Genomic DNA, 24,964 nt, shown 5'->3' with positions numbered 1-24,964 from the left:
CTCTGTATGCTGTGGTTACCATTAATGAATAAAGAAACTGCTTTGGACCTATAGCAGGGCAGAACTTAGCTAGGAAGAGAAAACTAAGCTGAATGCTGGAAGAAAGGAGGACAGAATCAGGGAGAAGCCATGTAGACCCACCAGAGACAGATATTAAAACTTTACTGGGTAAGCCACTGCCATGTGGTGATACACAGATTAACAGAGATGGGTTAAATTTATATGTAAGAGTTAGCCAATAAGAAGCTAAACTTAATTGGGCCAAACAATGGTTTAATTAATTAATACAGTTTCTGTGTGGTTATTTTGGTTATGGGTGGCTTCGACGAACAAGCAACCTCTTACAATAATGTTGTGCAAGAATTGGCAACATTTAGTCAACTACTAGATCACACAATCAGGATGAAAATAGTTACCAACAAATTGGAGGAGATTAGTTTAAAAGGCAATTACTAATTCAATAATCAAATATAAACAGTAAAGAGCATACTAGTTAAGGGGTGAATTTGGTCAACATCAGGCAAATAAGCCTCTCTTTGAAATTCTGTAGAGAATGGTGTACTTTTTCGTACTACAGTAATCAAGACAAATTAACATCATCTAAACTTTGTAATAGAATTCTCATATATTGTTGGTTTTGAGCCTAGTCTTTAATGGCTGAGCCATCTCTCCACCCCCTAATAGAATTTTCATAGCCAACAGGATATGAAAGCTTCCAGGGCACACAATGTTCAAATACAAAATCTACCAATTTTCTTTAAAAAACTATTCTATGAAACCCTAAATCTACAAGATGACAAAGGTTTTTACATGTATCTTAGTAGGGTTTTTATTGCTGTGAAGAGACACCATGACCATAGCAATGTTTATATGGGAAAACATTTAATTCGGGTGGCTTACTGTTTCAGAGGTTTAGTCTATTATCATCAGGGTGGGAAACATTTTGGTCCGCAGGCAACAGAAAGTAAACAGAATGTGAACACTGGGCATAGCTTGAACATAAAAGACCTCAAAGCCTACAGTGATTCACTTCCTCCAATAACATCATACCTCCTAATAGTGACACTCCCTTTAAAGGCCATTTTCTTTTCTTTTTTTTTTTTTTTTTTTTTTTTTTGTTTTTTTTTTTGTTTTTCGAGACAGGGTTTCTCTGTGGCTTTGGAGCCTGTCCTGGAACTAGCTCTGTAGACCAGGCTGGTCTCGAACTCACAGAGATCCGCCTGCCTCTGCCTCCCAAGTGCTGGGATTAAAGGCATGCGCCACCACCGCCCGGCGGCCATTTTCTTTCAATCCAACATCACATGGTTTTTGTTGTTTTTGTTTTTTGTTTTTTCCACATAAGTTCTTGCTACATAGCCAGGGCTGTCCCAGAACTTGCTATGTAGACCAGACTGGCCTTGAACTCATGAAGATCCACTTGCCCTGGCCTTCTGAATGCTGGGGTTAAAGGCATGCATTCTTACTTCTTAAGAAAATTATCCACCCTTTCCTCCAAAATTTCCTAGTAGAAAAGCTGCTCCCCATGATACAGCCAGTGTTTTCTCCAAGTCCCGAGTTTTATTGTAATTCACTCCTCTGCCCTAGTCTTCTCATCAAACATCGCCCTCTATCTCTTCCCGAGCCTCTTCCTAGCCTTCTCTGTCATTTCTGGGACATATCCCCATGATTTAATTTAATATGGTCTCAAATTTTTGATTTAAACTATTTGTGTTTCTGGCGAGAAACACAATAATAAAATAAAAGAGACTACCTGTGTCTTGGCAGCTGTAGAGCTCCCACATTCCCCATGAGAGCCAGTCCTCAGGCAGGAGGCTTCTAGTCAGTTTCAGCTCAATTCATCCAAGCCCTGTGTCCAAAGTGCGTGGTGTCTTCAGCAATAGGGTCTGCCTTCCAGTTCTGAGAAGTAACCATGGGCAATAGCAATAGCCTGTGTTGTTATGGGAGACTCTTGTATTCCTCTGAACAACAACCTCAGTGGGAGGTTTCACATGCCTGTGACTGGCAGGTTTGTTAGAATGCATAGCTTTTGATTTTGCCCAGCTGTTAAGCCTCCAAACTACATAATTATGAAAATTATAAAATCTCCATAAATGGGAAATTTCAGATAGTTCTACCCTCTCATTAAAAAACTACAGGTGATGAATGGCTTCCAAGAGAGCAACAGTTAGTTTCCTCCAGGGATAAGCCATCATATACACTGTCCAGTCTCAAAGTGCTCAGTGATGGACATATGTACATACAAGCAATGCCAAATGGACTCAGGGTGTTACATATACATGTGTGCATACGCATATATATTTATCCATATGTATATAGTATTGCATTATGTATTTTACATTATTTTTTACATTATAATAATAATTAAAGACGAGATCATGAACTTGAGAGGGGGAGGCAGGGGCCGTGGGAAGAGGCAGGAGTGATGTAGATGCAGTGCTCATATGTGAATTTCTCAGAAACAAAAATATAATGCATAAAAAAGTTTACCAAGACCCAACAAACGACTGTTGTTGGAAACTCAGCAATCTGGTTCATCATGATGCCCTCTGATGAAAGCTCTTGCCCTGCTCTAAGTAGTTATACTCAAGTCAATAGAAGATCATTTTTCATATATAAATCTATCCTATCTACATTATTCTTGAGCTCATTCTTGACTTTAGTTTGTTTTGCTTGATTTTTTTCATTAAAATGTTTCATATGCAATATATTTTGATCATATTCTTCCCATCTCCTTACTCAACTTTATATGTATTCTGTCTATCCTGCTCTCTCTTAAAAATAAGAAAAAACTGAGAAAGAAAGAAACTGCAACAAAACAAAACAAAAAAACCTCCACAAAACTGAAAATCAAAATTAATAGGCATAAAAAAATTAATAGGCAAAAGCCCAAAAAGACAAAAAAAAATTCCAAAACAAATCAAAGTGAAGCAGGAAGTCCACAAAAATGCTATAGAGTTTGTTTTGTATTGGTCAGCTTCTCCTGGGCATTGGAACTGCCCTGGACTGTGGTTGGTATACCCAGAAGAGTCATTGTACTCTAGCCTCATCATGGTTAGTGCCCTAGTATTCTTCAATTGTCTCACTAATGCAAGTTCAACTCTCCCTGCATAAAGAAAACTCCCCCCTCAGCAATCTTAACTTGTAAGCATCTCAGAATATTGCTTTCACACATATCCTATACTGTCAAGAGTCTTGGGGAATTCAATTCCTAAAATTTATGAGGGAATTTATTTACTAGAATGGCTATGGAAGAAGACGGTAACACTAGTTATTTAAAATACTCGCAGCACTTAGTGTAAGACTTTAGTCCTAAAATTATGGATGCTGCTTTTAGACAAAAAAATGTTAATGAATCTATCAATGATTGGCAAAAATATCTATATTCTTATAATGAACAGTTCAGATGACTGTATCTCTGAGACTTATAGACACATTATTTACTCTCCATGAGCTGACATGCCACGAAGAAAACAATATTTCGGTACATAAATTTCATTTTTAGAATTATTAAAAATATATTTATGACTAAATGTTGGTAACAATTACTTTCCTGAAGAAAATAAGCACTCTTTATTGACCGTGAAATTATTTTAGCATTGAACTCACATCTAATGTCCACTTCGCATATGTTTCCACAAAATATAATAAAGGAGTCCAAGCAGAGGGCACTAACCACACAGTCTTCATTTCAGGCTTCTGGCTGAGCGAGCAGCTCGTAAACAAGCACTTCTTCTCTCCCGGAGAAGCTTTACACCACGAACAGTAAATGAATTCATCCACAAGGACAAAGAGAGGGGGGAGAATCAACAGCCAGAGACTGTTGGCAACCAGAAAGAAATGCAACAAATAGGGAGCTGACTCGGAAGCCTTGTGTCCCAAGGTGGTGAGAAGGAATGTCAGCCAGCAACCTCGGTTTGCACTGTAAAACTCCTCGGGACTGGACAGGGTGCCTGTAAAAAGGGAGGTGAAAGCTAAAAGCAGCAATATTGGTGTTCAGGTGACTGTAAATGCAGCTTTCCTAAGTCCTTAACTCTACACAGGTGCTAGTCGGGAGAAGACCGGAGGTTTGTCCTTCAGAGAGGCTATGGTCAAAGGCCTCTGGACTGGGAGAATCCTTCTCCACTCTACCCCGGTCTCTGCAGTCTAGCCTATAATCTCACGTCTACACGCCCGGCAAACCTTCCCAAGCAATGCGAGAGGACAGACCCAAAGCCACTAAGAGCCAGCATTCTAGTTTCATCTCTGGTGCTGTGATCAAGGACCCCAGCAACAAGGCACTTAAGAGGAGAAAGGGTTTACTGACAGTTCCAGGTTACTGTCCCCCAATGTGGGAAAAACTGGGCGACAAGAACTCGGAGAGGTTTGTTACATCACACTTACAGTCAAGAGCAGAGAGAAACTAATGCCTGCAGGGCGGGCCTTGTTTATTTTCTCTCAAACAGTTCGCGACCTTCTGTCTAGAGAATAGTGCCACCCACAGTGGCTGAGGTGCCTGAGTCTTCCTACATCAGTTAACTTAAGACAATACCTCACAGATATATGCACAGGCCAGGCTAATACAGACAGTTCCTCAGACCAAGCCAGTTCATCCTACAACCAAAAACCAGAGTCAGCACTTTTGGCAGCTGTTCCCAGTTGACCAGTATGCAGGAGGCTCCAATGTACCAATATAACTAAACAACCCAAGATCATCAGACATCTGACAAAACTTCAGACGTGGAAGGAAAGAGAAGAGGGGCCTTAAATTTTTATATCGTCTGTGGGTGTTTTGCTTGCATATATGTCTGTGCGCTGCGTAATGGCAGTGCCTAGGGAGGCCAGAAAAGGGCATCAGATCCCCTGGAACTGGAATTACAAAAGGTTGTACGGTACCATGTGCATACTAGAAACTGAACCCAGGTACTCTAGAAAAGCAAGCAGTGCTCTTATATACAAAGCCATATTTCTAACGCTAGAAACCCTTTTTTAATTAGCAATAGATTCTTCTCTCATACAATACATTCTGACCACAGTTTTCTCTCCCTCCATTCCTCCCAGCTATCCCCCTGCCCCCTCTCTCCCTGAGATCCACTCTCTCTTTTGTTTGTTTCAGAAAAAGAACTTTACTAGCATACTTAGAAAAATAACTATAATTAATAATGACAATTAGCATCTTCAGAAAGATAAGATGCTACAATACTAAAAGGAGGACATATAAAATTAAAGAACTATTCAGTGACCAAACTACTTCTAAAGTATGCCAGTAACATTATTTTATAGTAGGGATGAAAGATGAAGTTAAGAATATTGTCCCTAAGAAAATGAAAAAAAAAAGCAAAGAGATAAAAATAGGGCAGAAAAAACTAGGGCAATTAGAAGAACAATTCAGATGAGCTATTATCTAAATGATAATTGTAGGGAGGGACAAAAGAAGATGGGAATATCATCTTTGAAGTAATTCAAGAATATATCTCAGACTGCAAACATGAATCTCTAGGTTGAAAGGTCTTTTTTATGTCTGACACTGTAAACATAAAGAAATCTTCACCAAACTTGATGTCCAAAGACTTCAAAACAGTTAGGACAAAGCGACATTCCAAGTTTCTAAAACACCAAAGCACAATGGTTTCAACTCTATGCTAGTAGGCCAGAAACTCATAAGTAAATTCCTGCAATCGTCTAAGGAAAGTTATCATAATCTAGGACCTTATTATCATCTGTTCTAAGTATCTATCACACAACAAACTGCTCTAGACTCACAATGTAGAGGGTTAGGAATTCAGGTAGAACTTAGCTGGCCAGTTTTTGCCTCCATACAATGACCTTGGATGCTTAGTAAGATACCAACCAAATGGTTATGCTGGGGAAAAAGATCCAAGAGAGCTTCACGTATGACCCAAGTTCAACTGGGTGCACCCTGTTTCCAACATAAAGTTCTTTTTATAGACTGTATTTTTATAATATTTTTTAAAATTATGATTACAAAATTCTTCTCTTCTATTTCCTCCTGCAAACCCCTCTCAGGTACCCCACCTTGCTCTCTTTTAAATATATGGTCTCTTTTTCTTCAATTATTATTACATATTTACCTAATATGTAAATAAATACAGCCTGTTCAGTCTGTGTAAGACTACCTGCATGCATATGGTCTCATGGCTTACTACTTGGTATTGGATAACCATTTGGGGTGCTCATTCTTGGGGAAGATTATTTATCTTCAGCTCAGTATTCCCCAGGTGCCTGTAGCTCTTTGTCTAGAGTTGAGGTCCCATGAGATTTCTTCCAGCTGTGTTAGCATGTCCATTGGTGTCACTGTTGATCAGGTCCTGTTTAGGCTGCCATGTTGATGAAGCTCTCTGACATTTTTAGGAGACACAATCTCACAGCAAATTTCCTATTTTTCTTGCTCTTGGAATTTTTCTACCCCGCTTCTACAGTGTTTCCTGAGCATCAGGTGCAGAAATTATGCTACAGATGCATCACTAGGAACCGAATACCATGTGAATTATTGTTCTCTTAATTTTGATCAGTTGTGGCTTTAAGTCTCCGTCTGCTAAAAAGAGAAATTTCTTTGATGAAGGGTGAAAACCTATATGTGGGTATAAGAATAAATATTTGAAATAAAGAAATAAATAAATTAAAAAAAGAATAAATATTTGAAACATAGTTAGGAATTATGCTGTTTTTAGGAAAGTGGTGATTATAGATTATAGGTTCTCTTCCAAGATCTATGATTTCACTATCCTGTGTTTTTATACCAGGTACGGATTCTCTCATGTTAAGGAGATATTAAAAGACCTTAGAGAATGTGGTTACCACCAAGTTATACATGCCACTATTTTTCCCTTAAAGTTGTCATGTCATGCTGGTCACTGTTGTGGCTCATATCCATCATATCTGGGTAGAAGTACTGGTCGATTCTCTCACTTGGAAGATTATAGGGCAACATCTGGTACCACAAAAGCTGATATTCATGGAGGAGACTTTAAAGTCAGATCTGACTCAGGTCATCTGGGTCCAATGTCTGAAAAATATGTGTCTTCATCAATAAGGACTTATCTTTGACCTCTGGGATGTAACCAAAGGCCACAGTAATACCCTACAATATTTTGGGAGTCTCTTGGACAACCTTGACATATAACTCAAAAGAGATCTTCTGCCTAGTGTTTGGGTTAGGGGGAGAATTGTCAGCCATGATGGAATATTTCATTTAATACACACACACACACACACACACACACAAATCTGTTTATACATGTTATATATGTATAAACAGATTTATATGCTTTATATCTAATTCTAGATGGATAGTAATATGACTTTTTTAGATATCCTTACTGTTATTTTATTTTTCTTCTGTATTCATCTCCCTCCCCTCCCCCAACTAAAGCACTGCCCCCTAATTCCTCTTTCAAATCAGCTGAACCTTGCTATTTCCCTTCATATCACTCTCCCAGTACATGGTTCCCTTATACTTTTCGGGTGTCTGAAGTCACTTCAGGATGTATACTCCCTTGGATGAAAGAGAATAAGCAATGTTTGTCTTTCTGGTCACCTCATTCAAATGTGATTTTTTTTCTAGTTTCATCCATTTGCCTAAACTTTTCAGTTTTCTTTACAAATAAATAATATTTCATGGTGTTGATGTACCACATTTTCATTAACCATTCATCAACTGAAGGGCGTTTTAGTTGTTTCTACTTCCAAGTTTTTTGTGAATAGAGCAGCAACAAACATAGCTGGGCAAGTATGTGTGGAATAAGATATCAAGTCCCCTAGGAATATACTGAGGGGTTGTATAACTGGGTTATATAGTAGGTTTATTTTAAGTTTTTGAAAGCTCTTCACATTGCTTTCCTGAGTGGGTGGACCAGTCTGCCGTCCATCACTTCCCCCGCATCTTCTCTAGCACTTACTGTCTGTTACTTGGTTGGTCTTTGTCATTTTGACTGATGTAAGATGACCTCTCAAAGTTGTTTTGATTTGCATTTCCCTAATTGCTAAGAACAGTGAAAAATTCAAAGGTATTTCTTAGACATTTTTATGACTTCTTTTCAAAACTCTGTGTTCAGATTACAAGCCCATTTTATGAATAGCTCATTCTGGTTTAGGTTGTTTTATTTATTTGTTTGTTTACCCCAATTCCATGTATATTCTTATTATTAATTCTCTGTCCAATGCACAGCTCATAGCTTGTATCCAATTCTCTGGGCTTCTTTTTCACTCAATTGATTGTTGCCTTGGTTCTCCTAAAGTTTTTTAGTTTTAAGAGAATTCATTTGTCAATTCTTGACCTCAATTTCTGAGTTAATGAGGTCTTATTCAGAAATTCTTTTCCTATACCTGTCTCCTGAAGGGTACTGCCTATGGTTTGTTTGGGTTTGTGGTTTTTTTGAGACAGGGTTTCTTTGTGTAGATTTGGAGCTGGCCCTGGAACTCACTCTGTAGACCAGGTTGACCTCTAACTCACAAAGATCCACATGCCTCTGCCTCCCGTGTTCTAGGATTAAGGGCATGATCCACCACCACCTGGCCTGCCTATATTTATCATTTAGCAGCTTCAAAGTTTCGGTTTTCTCATTTAAGATTTTGATCTATTTGGTGTTGTTTTTTTTTATACAAGGTGATAGATATGGGTCTGATTTCATTCTTGTCATGTGGACATCCATCTTTCCCATCACAATTTTCTGAAGATGCCGTCTTTTCTCCATATTAAGAACCTGCAGTTATGCATACTCTTGTTTAGATCTTTTATTTTTGCCTCATTGTCTATATGTCTGCTTTGGTGCCAGTACCATATTGTTTCTTGTTTTGTTTTGTTAATAAAGGCACTGTAATGTATCTTGAGATATAGAATTGGAAACCCTGTAGCATCATTCCTTTGACTCGGGATGATTTTTGCTATCTGTTGTCTTTTATGATTCCAAATAAATTTTAGTACAGATTTTTTTCTCTTTCTATGAAAAATGAAATTGGGATTTTTATTGGCATTTCATTGAATTTATAAATGAACTTTGGTAGAATGGTAATTTCCACAATATTAATTCTACCAATCCCTGAGCATAGGATGTCTTTCCATTTTCTAGTGTCTTTCTCCATCCTTATCAGATAATTAAAGTCGTCATTGGAGAGGTCTTTTGCCTTCCTCATTAGGTTCATTCCTAGATATATGAGGGTATTGTGATTAAACCAAGTCCATGATCTCATTCTCTGTACATTTGTTGTTGGTATAGAAAAACTGTTGATTTGTGTAAGTGAATTCTGTGCCTTACTAGGTTAAGAAAATGGGTACATTTTGTAGAACCTTTCTGGTAAAATTTTTGTGATTTCTTAGGAATATCATGTCATCTAAGAGGGGGACAGTGTGACTTCTTCCACTTGCATTCCTTGAATTTTCTTCACTTGTTCTTTTGCTCCAGCTAGTGCTTTGAGGACAATATTGAAAACGTCCAGCATAGTGAACAGCTGTCTGTTTTCTGATTTCAGTGAGATTGCTTGAGTGTTTCGCCATTAAGGATGATATTGGCTATAGGCTTGTCACATATATCTTTTGCTATGTTGAAGAATATTTCCCTCCAGTCCTACTCTCTCTAGGATTCTTATCGTGAAGACATATTGGATTTTGTCAAAGGCTTTTTCTTTTTTTTTTTTTTTTCCTGTTTCTTGAGCTCTCCCCTCCCCCCTCCAATCCTGCCCCAAGGTCCCCATGCTCCCAATTTACTCAGGAGATCTTGTCTTTTTCTACTTCCCACGTAGATTAGATCTATGTAAATCTCTCTTAGGGTCCTCATTGTTGTCTAAGTTCTCTAGAATTGTGGTTTGTAGGCTGGCTTTCTTTGCTTTATGTTTAAAAAAACACCTATGAGTGAGTACATGTTATAATTGTCTTTCTGTGTCTGGGTTACCTCACTCAAAATAATGTTTTCTAGCTCCATCAATTTTCCTGCAAAATTCAAGATGTCGCTATTTTTTTCTGTTGTATAGTACTCCATTGTGTAAATGTACCACATTTTCCTTATCCATTCTTTGGTCGAGGGGCATTTAGGTTGTTTCCAGGTTTTGGCTATGGCAAACAATGCTGCTATGAACATAGTTGAGCACATGTCCTTGTGGCACGATTGAACATCCTTTTGATATATACCCAAAAGTGGTATTACTGGGTCTTGAGGAAGGTTGTTTCCTGATTTTCTGAGAGATCACCACACTGACATCCAAAGGTGTTGTACCAGCTTGCATTCCCACCATGAATGCAGAAGTGTTCCCTTCTCTCCACAGCCTCTCCTGCATAAGTTGTCATCAGTGTTTTTGATCTTGTCCATTCTTACAGGTATAAGATGGAATCTCAGAATTGTTTTGATTTGCATTTCTCTGATGACTATGGATGTTGAACATTTCCTTAAGTGTCATTCAGCCATTTTAGATTCCTCTGTTGAGAGTTCTCTGTTTAGGTCTGTACTCCATTTTTTTTAATTGGATTATGTGTTCTTTTGGTGACAAATTTCTTGAGTTCTTTATATATTTTGGAAATTAGATCTCTGTCTGATATTAATCTAAATATTTTTTATTTTTTGGTTTTTGAGACAGGATTTCTCTATAGCTTTTGGAGCTTGTCCTGGAACTAACTCTTGTAGACCAGGCTGGCCTCGAACCCACAGAGATCTGCCTGCCTCTGCCTCCCGAGTGCTGAGATTAAAGGCATGTGCCACCACCACCGACATGTCAAAGGCTTTTTCTACAGCTGTTGAGATGATCATATGCTTTTTGTCTTTCTGTCCACTTTGAAGTTTATTACATTTAATGATTTTAGTATGTTGAACCATCCCTGCAACTCCAGGATAAAACTGGCTTGGTCATGTTTTATCTGATATATGTTTGTGCAAGTTTCTCTTGAGCATTGTTTAATAAATGTTCATCAGAGATATTGACCTGTAATTTGGAGAGGGCTTTCTGTTGTTGTTGTTTTGAGTTTTTTGTTGTTGCTGCTGGTGGTGGTGGTGGTAGTGATTGATTTTTGTTACTGTTGTTCTTTGTTTTTTGTTTTGTTTTGATTTTTTATGGGAGATGAGGCAGTGTCTTTATCTGTTTGTGTGTGTGTGTGTGTGTGTGTTAGTATAAAACTGGCTTCATAAGAGTTTGAGACTGCTCATTCTGTTTTTCCTTTCTTTTTTTCTTCCTTCCTTCCTCCCTTCCTTTCTTTGAGTAGTTCAAGTAGTATTGTTTGTAGGTCTTCCCAAGTGATACTTCCAATGCATCCTGAAAGCCCAAACATGATTCATACTTACATTTCTGAAGGATCTGAGGCAGTTGTCAAGGAGTGTAATACAATGAATATAATTTCCATAATGATTGAAAATAAAGGGTGATTGTATATAAGGCTGTTAAATATGAATTTATGAAAATGAAGATGCATTTTTAAGAGTAATCGAATATTTATCAGTTAAATTATCATTCATTAGTTTATATAGTCTTGTTTCAAGAAGAATTTTAGAAAGTCTATAAAAGTACAGGCAACATAACATTAAATTATGTTCAAATTAAATTAAAATCTTGGCAAAATAAAATAGAAAGTCAAAGATAGTACAAAAGGGAGCCAAGAAAATTGCTTGAAATGTCTATAATTATAACCCAATACTGGTGTCAAATTTGTCTCCAAGCCATGTGTCCATTAATATTAGATTTAGCTCCCAGTTAGAGAGACTTAACATATGGCTTGAAAATAAATCATGAGTTTACTTTCCTCACACAGAAAAGCTCAGAGACATGCAGTCTAGGACTGGTATTGAAGCTCAGCTCCACCCAGGCTTCCTGGGGAAACAGGCTCCCCCAGCTCACCCCTCTACCTTTTCAAGATGGATCTTTGACTCCACAGTCCAAGACTGTGATATTCCTATTCTGAGCAGCAGAATGGAGGTAGGGAATAAAGAAAGAAAGAGCGAGAGTTACCTTGCAGGTGTCCATTGACAAAGGTTACTAGAAATTGCCACTGTACACTTCTAGCTCTGTTGCATCATCGAGGCACTGGTGACAGACAGTGTGGGCACAAGGGAAGCAGGGAATAGAGTCGTCATTTCATGTGCACACAAGGGCTCCCACAAGCTCTGCAACACACACACATGTATAGAAAAGAGCAGACCTCCAGGTATAAGCTGCTTCCACAGCCTTGCAGCAGCCAAGAAAGAAAATTGCTCCATTTTTAAATAACAGAATGGTAAAGACCAATGACTGCTGAAGAAATTGCAGCAACTCTTGGTAGAAAGACTAGAAAGGTGTGGCCTTGCCAGGCTCCATATGAAAGCAAAATTTTGATGTCATCAACACCCTTCCCATACAGGTGTGCCTTGTGTCAGTACATTCACAGTGTAAACAATACATTCGCTGCGTCAGTGATGCTTGAATTTGCTGAGTCCGTTTTTATTGTTCTTCTAAAATCACCACAGAAGCATGCTCCTTTGAATGCCGTGGAGTATCTTAATATGAAATATATGCTTATGTGTTTGTTTCAGAATTGAAGAAAAATCCATTTACCATCGTTTGAGGAAAAGAAACCATTGTAATCACAGGGACTACCAGAGTATCTCGAGAAATGGTGCGTAGCTGTCACTCGTACCTTCACAAAGCACCTCTAAGAATTGCCTTTATTTGGGGAGTATCACAAAACTTAGCATTAGACAGCCTGAACACAGTGAGCCTCCCTTCTGCCAACACTGGCCTCTCTGACCTCAGTTTTTTGGTCTTTCAGCCATTTGCAAACACAAAAGAACAGGTTGAAGACAAGAGAATATGAAGGTCAGATCAGTCACCAAACAGTGAAGATAGTTCTAGTAATTCTCAGCCAAATGCAGGGATATACAGCTCAAGAAGTGTGAGCTAATTGAGCCTTAGTTAAGCAAGGGCAAATCAAGGTCACGGCAAAAGCTCTGCTCTGCCCAGTCAAGCATTCTCCCACATTTCCTCAGAGTGCTGAGTTTTAAGCTTTACTCTCTACTCTCCACATGGACTAAGAGGTGGCATACCGCTTCACGATGTCCATAATACCCTTACTTAATAAGCCACAGCCTAGCTAAAATGCCATGAGTTACCACCTCTCATTGGAGAAAGATGTGGAGAATGTGTCCAAGAAGCACAATGTTAACTCACTGTGTTATCTACAAATGATGTATTTGCTAAAATAAGTATTCTACATGAAATGAATATACTACTTTTCTAAGAATAACAAAGATGTTTTAACTGCTTAATAGTAGCTGGCATTTACTGAGCTCCCACCAAATGCCGAAAAACATATTTCAGTGTGTGTATATATATATATATATATATATATACATTCAGTAAATCTGTTCCACAATAAACACTGTCAGCAAGTATTATTATATTTCCTCAGAACTAAGATAGCATTGATTGCCATCACTCTGGGGGTGCTATGTTAGAGATGGGGAAGAAAACTTACAATGTACTCATTGACTACAGCACTCAACTTAATTACCCAACATGTGAAAACATTCTTCTCAGAATGGGGAAGGTATGAAGCTTTCTACACTGCTTCCAATACAGTCTGGGAAAAAGCAGAAACTCATTTCTATGGTATATTTTGCATTTTTAAAAAATTATGTCTAATAGTCTGGTTTTTAAACTGAAAAGATAAAAAGAAAATTGTACCATGAAATTGGATATTATAGTTCAATTTTTACCACATTTTAAAAATAAATGGGAAAACACTGTATCTAAGAAGAAAGATTGGTAGAACATGCCCGAAGACTGCTGTTTGAGAAATTTTGAATAATTACTGTTTTCTTCCTTCCAACTCTAGTTTTCTGAAAAGTTCTATTTTTTTTAAATAAAACAAAAAGCCTAGAAAGAAATCGAATATAGAAAGAATAATGGGATAAAGGCATGCAGTTAAGGCAGGGTGGTTGTTAATCCCAAAATCTATAAGAGAGAAAATATTTATACAATTCTTATCCAAATTTGAAGCAAACTGTAATTAAATACTGGCTAGGAAGATGGACTCTGGCCAGGCCCACCCCTGGTTCTTAGAGAAGGACCATGAGCCACATTTTACAGAAGTTTAAAAATACAAAACCCATAATTTACTGCATTTTCCATCAGGTCCAATCAAGGGCAAGCATACATCCTGATATATTCCCTGCCTATGTGCCTCCTGTCTACATGTGATCACGCACATCCGGTATAGTTGGTTCAGACAAACTTGTTTAGGAGTGAAATCGTGTGTCTTGTTATTTCCAATCACTACATTCCAGGAAGCTACCTTGTCATCCTTGGGCAAGTGGGGCTCACAGGTAAACTTTGGTTCTTACAGTGATAAGCAGTCAGACTCTCCAGACATGCACAGTACAATTGTCCTGTGTGTGTGTGTGTGTGTGTGTGTGTGACTTCAGAGTCAACATTCCTCTCTTTCTCAAGACCCAGATGTGTCAACATCACATTACTTTCCCACCCCAAATCTGATGATCTTTTCTAAAAACCATGAAGACCAGAGAGAGAGATACTCCAGAGTGTCCCTGGCAACAAAGAGTAGCCGGTTCTCCTTGTGCGTTCTGCTGTCTTATCAACATACATTTCTTTAAAATCCAGGCTGTCCGCAGCAAAAGGCAAAGGGAGGTGAGAGGAGGGAGTCATCACAAAGAAATGCACGTGAAGTCAGTGCAATGCCTCCGCTTCCGTCAGTCCAGTGAATAGGAGCTGGAGAGATTTCTCTTTCTTCCATTTGCAATCCTCAGAATTATACAAATGTTCACCTTGTCTAACATTATTGCTTCTTTGAATAACGCTTCTCATCAGATCTTCTAAGAACAGAATTCTAAAAGGGTATTTTTAGTTTCCTATAGTCACCTGTTATCTAAAGTCCTGGTTTTATTCTCCAGCTCCTCTTCTAATGTTCTGTTGCTTTTCCTTGCTGTGCATTTTCTTTTGATATTATGCAGCATGTAACCTGACTGCCCACACCAAGTTATTTCAATTACTCCCCGAGGTTTTTATTAGATATAGGAAAAGTCAGTTTTCCACATTCTGCATATTTATGGCTGCATTTACTTTTCAGAACCAGCAAGAAAGATAAAAAGGGGGAAGAAACAGTTGAATAGAATATTAAAGAGTTTCTTTTAAATTGTATAGTAAAAATTAAAGAAACAGCTCCTATTTTCATCTTGGCTGTCATATAAAAAGATCCTTTCAGTGTCTGCCAATGCGTACAGAGCCTTTTAGAGCGTGAATGCGGGGGTCACTATGATTCTGGGAATAATGCTGTGATATGAGGCTTAGGAAGTAGCAGACCCACCCTATCTTCTCATAATCAGAAAGGGAGATGGTCTGCAATGGCCCTTTTAACTCCGACCTTCTGAAACAGACAGGGACAGAGGTGGTCAATGCACCAGAAGGGGCAGGGTCATAGTGCTGTGTGTTGACTCGTCGTTTGCCTTACCTGTCAGAGATGGGAAATGAGATCCAGGGAAGGAAGAGCAGATCCACCTTTGGTTACCTTACAAAATCTTTCCTTGAAGGATAGAATGGGACTAGACCCGGGAAGTGATACTAGAATCTTACTTGGGATGGCCTGGATGACAAGCTAGCTTGAATGGGTCATCTTCACTCCATTCTTTCTTGCACAGACATCACACTCAAAGTCGTCCCTGTGGTAGGAGTAAGGACTTGGCTTGACGTCTGCAACCCTAGCCTCCCGCCATGTTATTACTGTGCAAACGTCATAAAGCCTTGGGCCTTTTTGACCCAGACAGGCCACCATACATAAAAGAGATACTATAAGCATATTTGAGTGCCACGGGGTTTGGTGTGGAGAGGTAAGCACAGGAGGATCAAGAAACACAGTTTCCTAAACATCCATCAGCAGCACACCGCTGAAACAGGTGCTCCCAGCATCATCTGTACTATTCTTTATTCAGTAGTTTTAAATCAGTCCCATTTTCAATGTCAAAGATTCTCAAACAAACATAGCAAATAAATGTAAAAGATACATATCAGTGATAAGAGCTGGGCTTCTCAGAGATGGGATAGCAATGCTTGAAATAGGCACTCAGGTCCCTACAGACAGTGACAGGCAGGAGGGAACAGCGATGCAGTGGGGCAGCAGATGAACCTGGAAACAGAAGTGGCTCCCTCTATGAAGAAGAGACTCAGAGGGGAAGAGGATCGAGAAATGACAGAAAATAACAATGGCAAGTCTAAGACTGAGAACAGGAGCTAAGGTTCAGAATAGAGAGATGAGCCAGACAAGAAAAGGAGTCCTTGGGGTGGGAAGACCTTAGATTGCACCCTGCCAGGGCTCGGAAGAAAGAGTTATTCCTCAGCATTCTGCAGGCACTGGAGTCAGACTGGAGAAATAAGCACTGGGTCCCAGAGCATCGTGAGGCCAGGGGTGGGGCTGGGGAACAGCCTTCGCTGCTTGAGCTCAGGATCGTGCTGAGGGCTGACACTTCATAAACTGGAGGAGAATTGAGCTTGAGATGTCACTCTGTTTTCAGTAAAGAGCCCATCTCTCAAAGACTAAACCATCAGGGAGGTAATTGGTACCCAGCTGTGGAGGCTGTCATGGAAACTGTGGTATCCCAAACCACCTGCCATACCCGTGCTACAATAGTCCACTCTTCAAACCTGGGTGTTCATTAGTCATCAGGACTCAGGGAGGATGCAGAAAGTAGATCTGGCCCTCTGTCTCCTTGTCTGATGTCATGCCATCACCCACACCCAAGAGAGCCAACTGCTCCTTCACACAGGTTCTTTGTCCGTGCTGAAGTGGAGCATTCATGGGCTTAGGGTTGGGTCACTGCTTTAAGTCTAGCTCCCAGATGGACAGGAATCAGAAGGCTTGTGAGATCCATGACAAAAGTTTAACATTGACCTTAGTTAGCATCGCTAAGCAGGGACTTGCCTATCCAATACTTTTTCTTTAACCTGAAAGCACTCAAGTTAATTTTAACCTTTAAGGAGGACTACAGCATGGATAGTGGGCTTTGACAACTAAAATACCATCATTTCTTTCCTTTAACACAGTGGTTCTCAGCATTCTCAGTGCTGCAGCCCTTAAATACATTTCCTCTTGTTGTGATGACCCCCAACCATAACATTAATTTCATTGCTACTTCAGAACTGTAATTTTGCTATTGTTATGAATTATGCTGTAAATATCTATGTTTTCCAAGGGTCTTAGAATGCCAAAGCAGTTGTGACTTACTGTTTTAATATCAACGACAGGAACCATTCTGAGATAACACCTCATACTTGCTAAGATGACCATTGTCAAAAAAATCTGATGACAAGTATTGGCTAGGACATGAAGAAATTAGAATCATGTATTATTGGAGAAAATGTAGAATCTTCTATCTATTTTAGAAGGTAGCATGATAATTCCTCTAAATATGAAAACTTGAATTACTGTATGATTGATCAATCCCACATATAAATATTTATCTGAGATAATTAAGAGCAGGATTTCAAAGAGATGCTGGTGTTACATCACCATCCGTAACAGTCAAGATGTGGAACAAGGCTAAATGTCCACCAACATGGAAATGGATAGAGAAAATGTGATGTATAATTGCAACTGAACACTATTCCCCCTTTAGGGAGAAGAAAACCCTGTCTAACCCAACAACAAAATGAACCTCAAAGCAGAGTCTTCTATGAAGCATCTAAACTAGGCAGACTTAGAAAAACACAGAGCAATTTGGCAATTAGCAGGGACTAATGGGGGTGATATAAAGCATAATTTTAAGTAAATAAAAATCCATAAGCCACCTTCTGAAATAAATAAGACTCCATTGCCTTACAAAACAAACCCTAGTCCTGACCCTCAATTGCCTACTACTATAGCTCACAGGCCACAGAGGAAAAGACGTGAGTTTATGGGATGCTCCTGGACCCCGCTATGAATGCCAAGCGAGATTTTACAAGCTCAGCTAGATTTTACATACTCTTTGCACTGACCATCTTCCTCATTTTGTTTTGCAAATCTAGCAAAACTTTTGTGTAAACACTTGGATTGGAAGGTTTTGTTTGCAGAAATGCTAAAATATTTAAGGCACGTTTTGTCGTGGGATAAAGCTTCGCACCACAGAGTGAAGGGGGCTCCCTCCCTGGGCACCCACTACAGACAAAGTGGAGGGCAGAATACCTGGGAAGAGCCTAGATTAGCTACTGAGGACTGTAACTGCCAAAGTGTGCTTTTGCAGCTTCACCTGCCTCCCACACCCACTGAGATCCTTGCTGCAAAACTAATTTGGTCATGCCCCTCTCATGTTCTCTGCCAACACCACAAGCTCCACACTGAACAAACTTCACTTGGCCTGTTCCTCCCTCTTAGGAGAATGGGAGAGAGTGGAAGAGACCTAGAGAAGCTAGAGGAAAAGGCAATAGTCAGGCCAGCCTGGGAAACCCGGACTAGGGTCATCAACATAAGCACTTGGCATGGGAGCCTGATAATCTCAGTTCAGTCCCAGGAACCAACAGTGGAAGCAGAGATCTCCACACACACGGTAGGACACACCTACTTACACACAACACACACACACACACACACACACCAGAAAAAGGTTAAGATAAAATGTACTTAGGAAAAAGAAAGTGCTGGGAAGACTGGGTAAACAGTCTAGAGACGGGAGTCTAGAGCAGGAAAGGTAAAGAGTGGTGTGGTTTATTTGGTTTACTAAACATCTTCACAGAGTGTAAAGGAATAGTCTACAATATCCCCCATTTTGGGGGGCTGGCAGCCCAAAGAAAAGTCCATCTATAGAAGGGAGAATTCCTCAGAGAGTATGAGGAAGGAGGCCCTGCGTTCAGATGAATAGGGTGGGGGTGAGAGGCAACAGAGGTGATTTCCCATAGAATGAGAAACTGTCCTTGGCAGCTAGGTGATGGGGACAGCTCAGCAGCCATTGAGTGGCCACTGAACGGTGTTCCCCTGACACACCACTGTCCTTGAGGTGAAATACAGGGAAAATGAGAGGAACAGGACACAGGAGAGAGACCAGGTGTCTCTGGTGTGACTGTCTGACTGGCTAACAGTCAAGACCTATTGAGGAAACTCTGTCTTCTCTCTCTCTCTCTCTCTCTCTCTCTCTCTCTCTCTCTCTCTCTCTCACTCACACACACACACACACACACACACACACATACACACACACACAAATTATGAGCCACATTGTCAGTCAAAACATGTGTATTGACTTCGTGTGACCTATGAACCCTAAGAATTTCTTAGACCTTCCTGACTTACGTTTTTATATATTAGCACTCCTTTCTATAAACCTGTACAGGGACACCTCACTAACTACTTTATAATTTACCTTATTAAAGAGAAATTATTAAGGAGGCTTGCCTGTGTCTGAAGAGAAACAGTGAAGGAGAAGTCCCTCCCCATCCCAGCTCTGAGGAGGGGAAGGAGGAAAACATTGAGATGTAAAAACAAAAAATAAACATTTTTATTTTAAAATTAAAAAAAAATCATTAGCTAAGAATAAGTATCTCAAGATGTTTTTACTTAGTCTTTTCTATTCAAATAGCCATTCTATACTTCGAACAATGTAACTTCAAGGGTCACATATACTGTTTCGGCATTTTTTAGGACATTTAGCACCACTCTCTCACAGACACCTGGATCTACTTTTGGGTGTGCACTTCTGTCCTTTTCTTAAATAAAACAACAACAATATCCATTTTTTTCTTAATACTGACCATCTTGAAATTCTTCTCTGTGGGATTAGTCTACATCCTGGCTTTCCCTGGGGAGCTGTCTCTGACAAAACACCCTCAGATTGAACAGCTGGCAACAGTGAGCTGTTACTCCTGCTTCCAAGGACACATCACCATCAGATAAGGTGTCCATCAGTATAGGTCACAGGACCATGTCTATAAACCACACACAAGACAACACACTCTCCTCTCCCCTCCAGAGAAAATCCAGGGCAGAGGTAAACCCTAAATTTAAAGCAATGATCTCCTGGCCTTCATTAACTCTAATGTTTGAACACCATTCTCGGAAGCAAATCCAGAAGACTTAACAAGGCCTTTGTGTGATGCAGATTGATAGATGATTTGACCTCAGTCCTAACCCATCGTCATCTAATTTTGTAATGAGTCACTTCTTCAATTTAAGCCCCCATTTTTATCTGCAAAGTTAGGGCATTCAATGAGACTAATCTCAACTTCATCCACATTCTAAGATTCTGAAATTATAAATTAGAATGTTCTGTTTTTCAAAATACATTCTTGTTTTTGTTTTTGTTTTTTACTTGGGGGTTGTTATTTTTTGTTTGTTTTGTTTTTCAGAGATGGGGTCTCACTAAGCAGCCCTGGCTCACCTCTGATTCATGATCCCTTTACCTTGGCAAGCATCGCCCACCCAGAAACTCATGTTTCAATCTTATTTGTCACTGACACTTAAAACTCAAGGGGATTTATGCTTTAAAAAAGAAAAAAAAATCCATCTTCCTTTTCCTCTTGGCAGATGCGCAGTTGTGGCACTGTGTCTGCTGTCCTCAGTCGGAGCTAAGGAACTGGTCCCTAGGACAGTACACTGTGGAGCGCCCTATGCTCCATCACAGGTAGATCAGCTCTCTGTCTCTGCAGCCATTCTAGTTTCAATCTTCTCCCACCATAGTATCTAAGACTGGCTCATGACAAAGCAGAGCAAGGACCTCTGCTTACTGTGTCTCTCCCAGTCACCTTCCTATAACTTTTTCTCCTAAAACAAAATCCCAAATCTCTCTATCTATAGTCTAAGAAGATATATAAGTCCAAGTTCCAGCCAGCCTTTCAGCGTGCTCATCTCTGAGCGCTCAGCCTGCGCATGAGGAAAGCACATGATAACAAACATCTCTTTATTTTCTCTTGTGACTCCATCTTTGGTCAGTTTATTATTATGAGACCCTATATCAGCTGAGCATAGGAAAGATGTTTTTCTTCACCTGGATACCACAGAGTGGCCAGCAGAAGTGGGCAGTGGCTTTGGATGGGCACGTTCTAATAAGAAAAGGCAGAACAGTCACCTTGTGATAAGACATATCTAACAGAAAGACTGTGCTTCCACAGTGAGCAAGAGCACTATGAAGGCTGATTCTAGACCCAGAAACACAACACGGAACATGCTGCACACAATGGAGACCAGGACCAGTTCTTCCCATAGCCTGGATAATCATGTTTTACCCAGAACCTGAGCCCATTAGTCTGGGATCAACTGTTCAGGCCATCCTTAGAGGCTGGTGTTTGGGTGTGACTTTGTTACATGCACACATCCTGATAAATATCTAGTACTAGCTCAAAACTACATACTTTGTCCTCAGTGAATCCACAAAGCAACACTCTGTCTGCAGATGAGGAAAACAGGGCTAAGAGAAGTTACATAACGTATCATGATTCATTACCTCTTCAGTGACAGACTTTTAACCATGCCTGTTTCCTACTCAAGGTCACATTTTCAGCCATGCCACACTGTTCCCTTTCTAGACGGTGGCCTGACAACTGTCATCTTTCTGTCTTGGGTTGTCAGCATTAGATACCTTAACGCAACACTTCTGAGCCAGGTCCCTTAGTCTCCTTGGGAAAGAATAAAATCAAAAAGAAGAAAGAGACAAACTATAATTGAACTATAAAAAATAATACTGCAGACTAAGCTGAACTCAGTTGCACACGCCAGGGCTCCTTATTTTTAGACATCCCATGATCTCTATTCTGGAACAAAATAGGTTTGGGACCTTAAACTAACTGAGCTTCCGGTATTGTATTTTTGCCAAAATAATTGCATAACCCGAGTTTAGTCATGAGGAAATGTTAAGACAAACCCAAACTAAAAGCCACTTTAAAAGAATTGGCCAATAGCATTCAAATTTGTCAAGGTCATAAAGGCAGAGACAAAGCAACCTGTCCAGACTAAAGAGGCCTAAGAGCCACATACAGTGAATTAGACCAAGACCAGGAAGCAGTCATCAGTGACATTTAAGTTATGTATTTAGATTAGACAACAGCATTGTACTCATGTTGGTTTTGTGTTTGATCATTATAATTATTACAGGTGCGTATATTTAGAAAAATCTATGTAAAGAATCTGTAAAGATCTTTGTCCTATTTTTATATTATTTTATATTGTTACATTTTTATATTATTTTAGCAATTGTTTCAGAATGAAAATGTCTGTAATACCTTCAAAAGCCTCAAGAACAGCCCTGGAGGGAAGCTCTGATGTCGCCAGTGTCACACTGAAATAGGGCTCCAGGAAGTATGTGGGGAGCACCACTACTGAGCTGAGCATTTGATCACAACACAAAACCTTGAAAGGAGATGGCAGAGATTATTTATAGCAGAACATCTAGGCCATTTCTGTTTGGGGAGCCTGAGAGAGTGTGGCCACAGCAATAGAATCTTTGGTATGCAGCTCTTAAATACTCCAATTGAAAACAAAATGACACAGAACCACTCAATGCCTACAGATCAAATTTTTTTCTCTTAATTATGCAATGTATCTCTAAGATACAATATTTAATATTAATAGAAACTTTTTTTTCGAGACAGGGTGTTCCTGTAGTTTTTGGAGCCTGTCTTAGATCTACCTCTTGTAGACCATGCTGGCCTTGAACTCACAAGGATCTGCCTGCCTCTACTTCCAGAGTGCTGGGATTAAAAGCATGTGGCGCCACCATCCGGCAATAATAGGAACTTTTAAGAGAAAAATTACAATATGACACATATCATTATAGATGAACTAATCTCTCTCTTGCTATGTATTAACTTTTCACCATATTTAATACTTGTAAGAGTTTAGAATTCAAAAAAAATCTTTAAACAATGGAGATGCTTTTATCCAACTGGAACTATTTCTTTGGATTTATTCATACAACCTTGTGACAATTAATATTAATTGCCAACTTGACAAAATCTAGAATCACCTGGGAGATAGGCCTCTGGTCATGTCCAGGATTGGGGTATGTCTTCATTCCATTCATTGGAATTATGGGTGACACCATTCCCTAGACAGGGGATCCTGGTTTGTATAGCATGCATGAATTCATTTTCTCTCTGCTCTTGATTATGGATGTAGTGTGACTTTAAGCTCTTGCTACCTTATCTAGCATGATGAGCTATGCTTTGAATTGTGAACTAAAGCAAATCCTTCTCCCCAAAGTTGCTTTTGTCAGAGTATTTTATCACCTCAACAAAAAAGAAACTAAGACAAACCTGTACAGGTAGGAGCAGGGCTTTTGACAGCAACCATGTGAAGAATTCTCCTTCACTAAGCTAGGATCGGCACACCTGCATTGCAAATACTTTGCTTTAAATGAATGTACTTGTCAGTGTGCTGAAGTTGTAGGGCATCTCCTTTCAATAATCTGTTTTGTTTAGAGCTTTAGATAAAAGGCATCAACTGGAAAGCTATCTGCTCTCTCTACAGACAGCTTAAATGATCTTGGGGTTTATGTAAGCATGGAGGTGCTTTGCCTTCCCATCTTCATTGTCTTGCTCTTCAATTTTACAATGAGTTCTAGAAATAGAAAGATGAGGAAAGATGAGCATGGTAAAGGCCTCACCTTCATGGAGGTCATGACCAAACAGGAAAGAAACAAACAAGAAAGGAATCACAGTTCCGTCACTGTTATTGGGGCAAAAGTAAGTTACAACCTTCAGAAGTGAGAGACCCTTAACTCTGAAGAAGTAGAAGATGTCACAACAAAGTTAAGATTTAAGCAGAATCCAAATGGTGAAAGGAGGTGCTGAGCAGGGAGGGTTGGGGCTGGAGGCAATGGCTTTGGGGAGAAGCAGAGCTCAACTTCTAGCAACACAGGAGAAAGGTGCTTGTGAAGATGTGGCACTGGGAGGTAGAGTCCAGTCACAATTGGAAGCATATTTTACCCTATCCAAACATTTTTAGGGAATTTGTCTTGCTTGTGACAGAAACATTTGTGATATGAGGTATTCCCAGTAGTGGAAACACTGTCAGGAACTGTCACAACAAACAGTTGTTAAATGCCTGGGATCTGGGGCCCAAGATCAATATCTTAGTCTCAAGACTTCTGTTTATTGCAAACAAACATTTTTAGAAGAGAAGATATGTAAAAAATCTTATTTTCTCAACAACTCTTTCTTCTGAAAATGCTTGATGAATTATAGACGTGTAAGAAAAATCTACATCATTTGAAACTGAGTTTATGTGGAGAAAAGAAATTGTCAGATGATATGCAAGCATAGTCTGCTAGGATACCCATGAAATAAACCAGAGAAAACTAGATAACACTATCATAAGAGGGAAATGGTCCCTGAATAGCTCTAGCTTTCAAAGCAAAGAGAAATGGGAAACCCCACAAAACTGTAGGGAAAGACCAGAGTCCATTCAAGAACAATTGGGTGGTTTGGGGAGCTCCCATTCGCAGCAAGAGGGAGCAAAGGCAACAGATGGCAGCAGCCACGGCTTAAGGCAGGCTCAGAAAATCAGCACTGTGCTTTCAGCGGTGGCTATTTTAAAGCACAGGAGGGGACTAAGGAGATGCTTCAGTAGGTAACAGGATTTGCTCTGTAAGCATAAATGCCTATGCTCAAAACCCAAGCACTCATGTAAAATCTAGACATGATTGCTTGTTCCTGTAATCCCAGCATTCAGAGAAGATTCGCATGGATCCCAAGAGCTTGTTGGTCAGGCAGACAAGTGCAAATGGCCAAGGTTCAGTTCAGTGAGATACTTTGTCTCAAGGCGATTGGCACAGAACGGCAGAGGGAAACCATCAGTATCTTCCTCTGGCCTCCACGCTAGCACACACAGACACACCTCACACATGTACACCATACACAAAAGAGCAGGAAACGAGGACATGTTTGGACAAAAGGCGGTGGACGCCTCACTGAAAGGAAACATCTAGAAAACCTTATAGTGCTAGAATTCTGCATCATACTGGAACAGCCACAGGATGCCATATTAAAAAAGACCCCTGTTTTATGGGTGTCTCGGCGGCCCAAGACCCCCCATGAACCGCAT

The 24,964-nt window shown here is 39.7% G+C and overlaps 1 protein-coding gene across 1 annotated transcript in view; it reads left to right on the top strand.

Moving 5' to 3' along the window:
• Aoah (acyloxyacyl hydrolase) overlaps positions 1-24,964 on the top strand; it is a 182,822-nt gene that overhangs the window by 120,751 nt on the left and 37,107 nt on the right. Inside the window, exon 13 of the mRNA XM_050142759.1 lies at positions 12,483-12,565. Within this exon, the coding sequence (XP_049998716.1) occupies positions 12,483-12,565 (83 nt within the window). The remainder of the gene's footprint in view (positions 1-12,482; positions 12,566-24,964) is intronic.

This window comes from Alexandromys fortis, unplaced genomic scaffold, assembly GCF_014885135.2.
Source record: "Alexandromys fortis isolate MF-2015 unplaced genomic scaffold, M_Fortis_MF-2015_v1.1 scaffold_5, whole genome shotgun sequence".
NCBI classification, from domain to species: Eukaryota; Metazoa; Chordata; class Mammalia; order Rodentia; family Cricetidae; genus Alexandromys; species Alexandromys fortis.
This window is presented reverse-complemented; position numbering and strand designations above follow the sequence as displayed.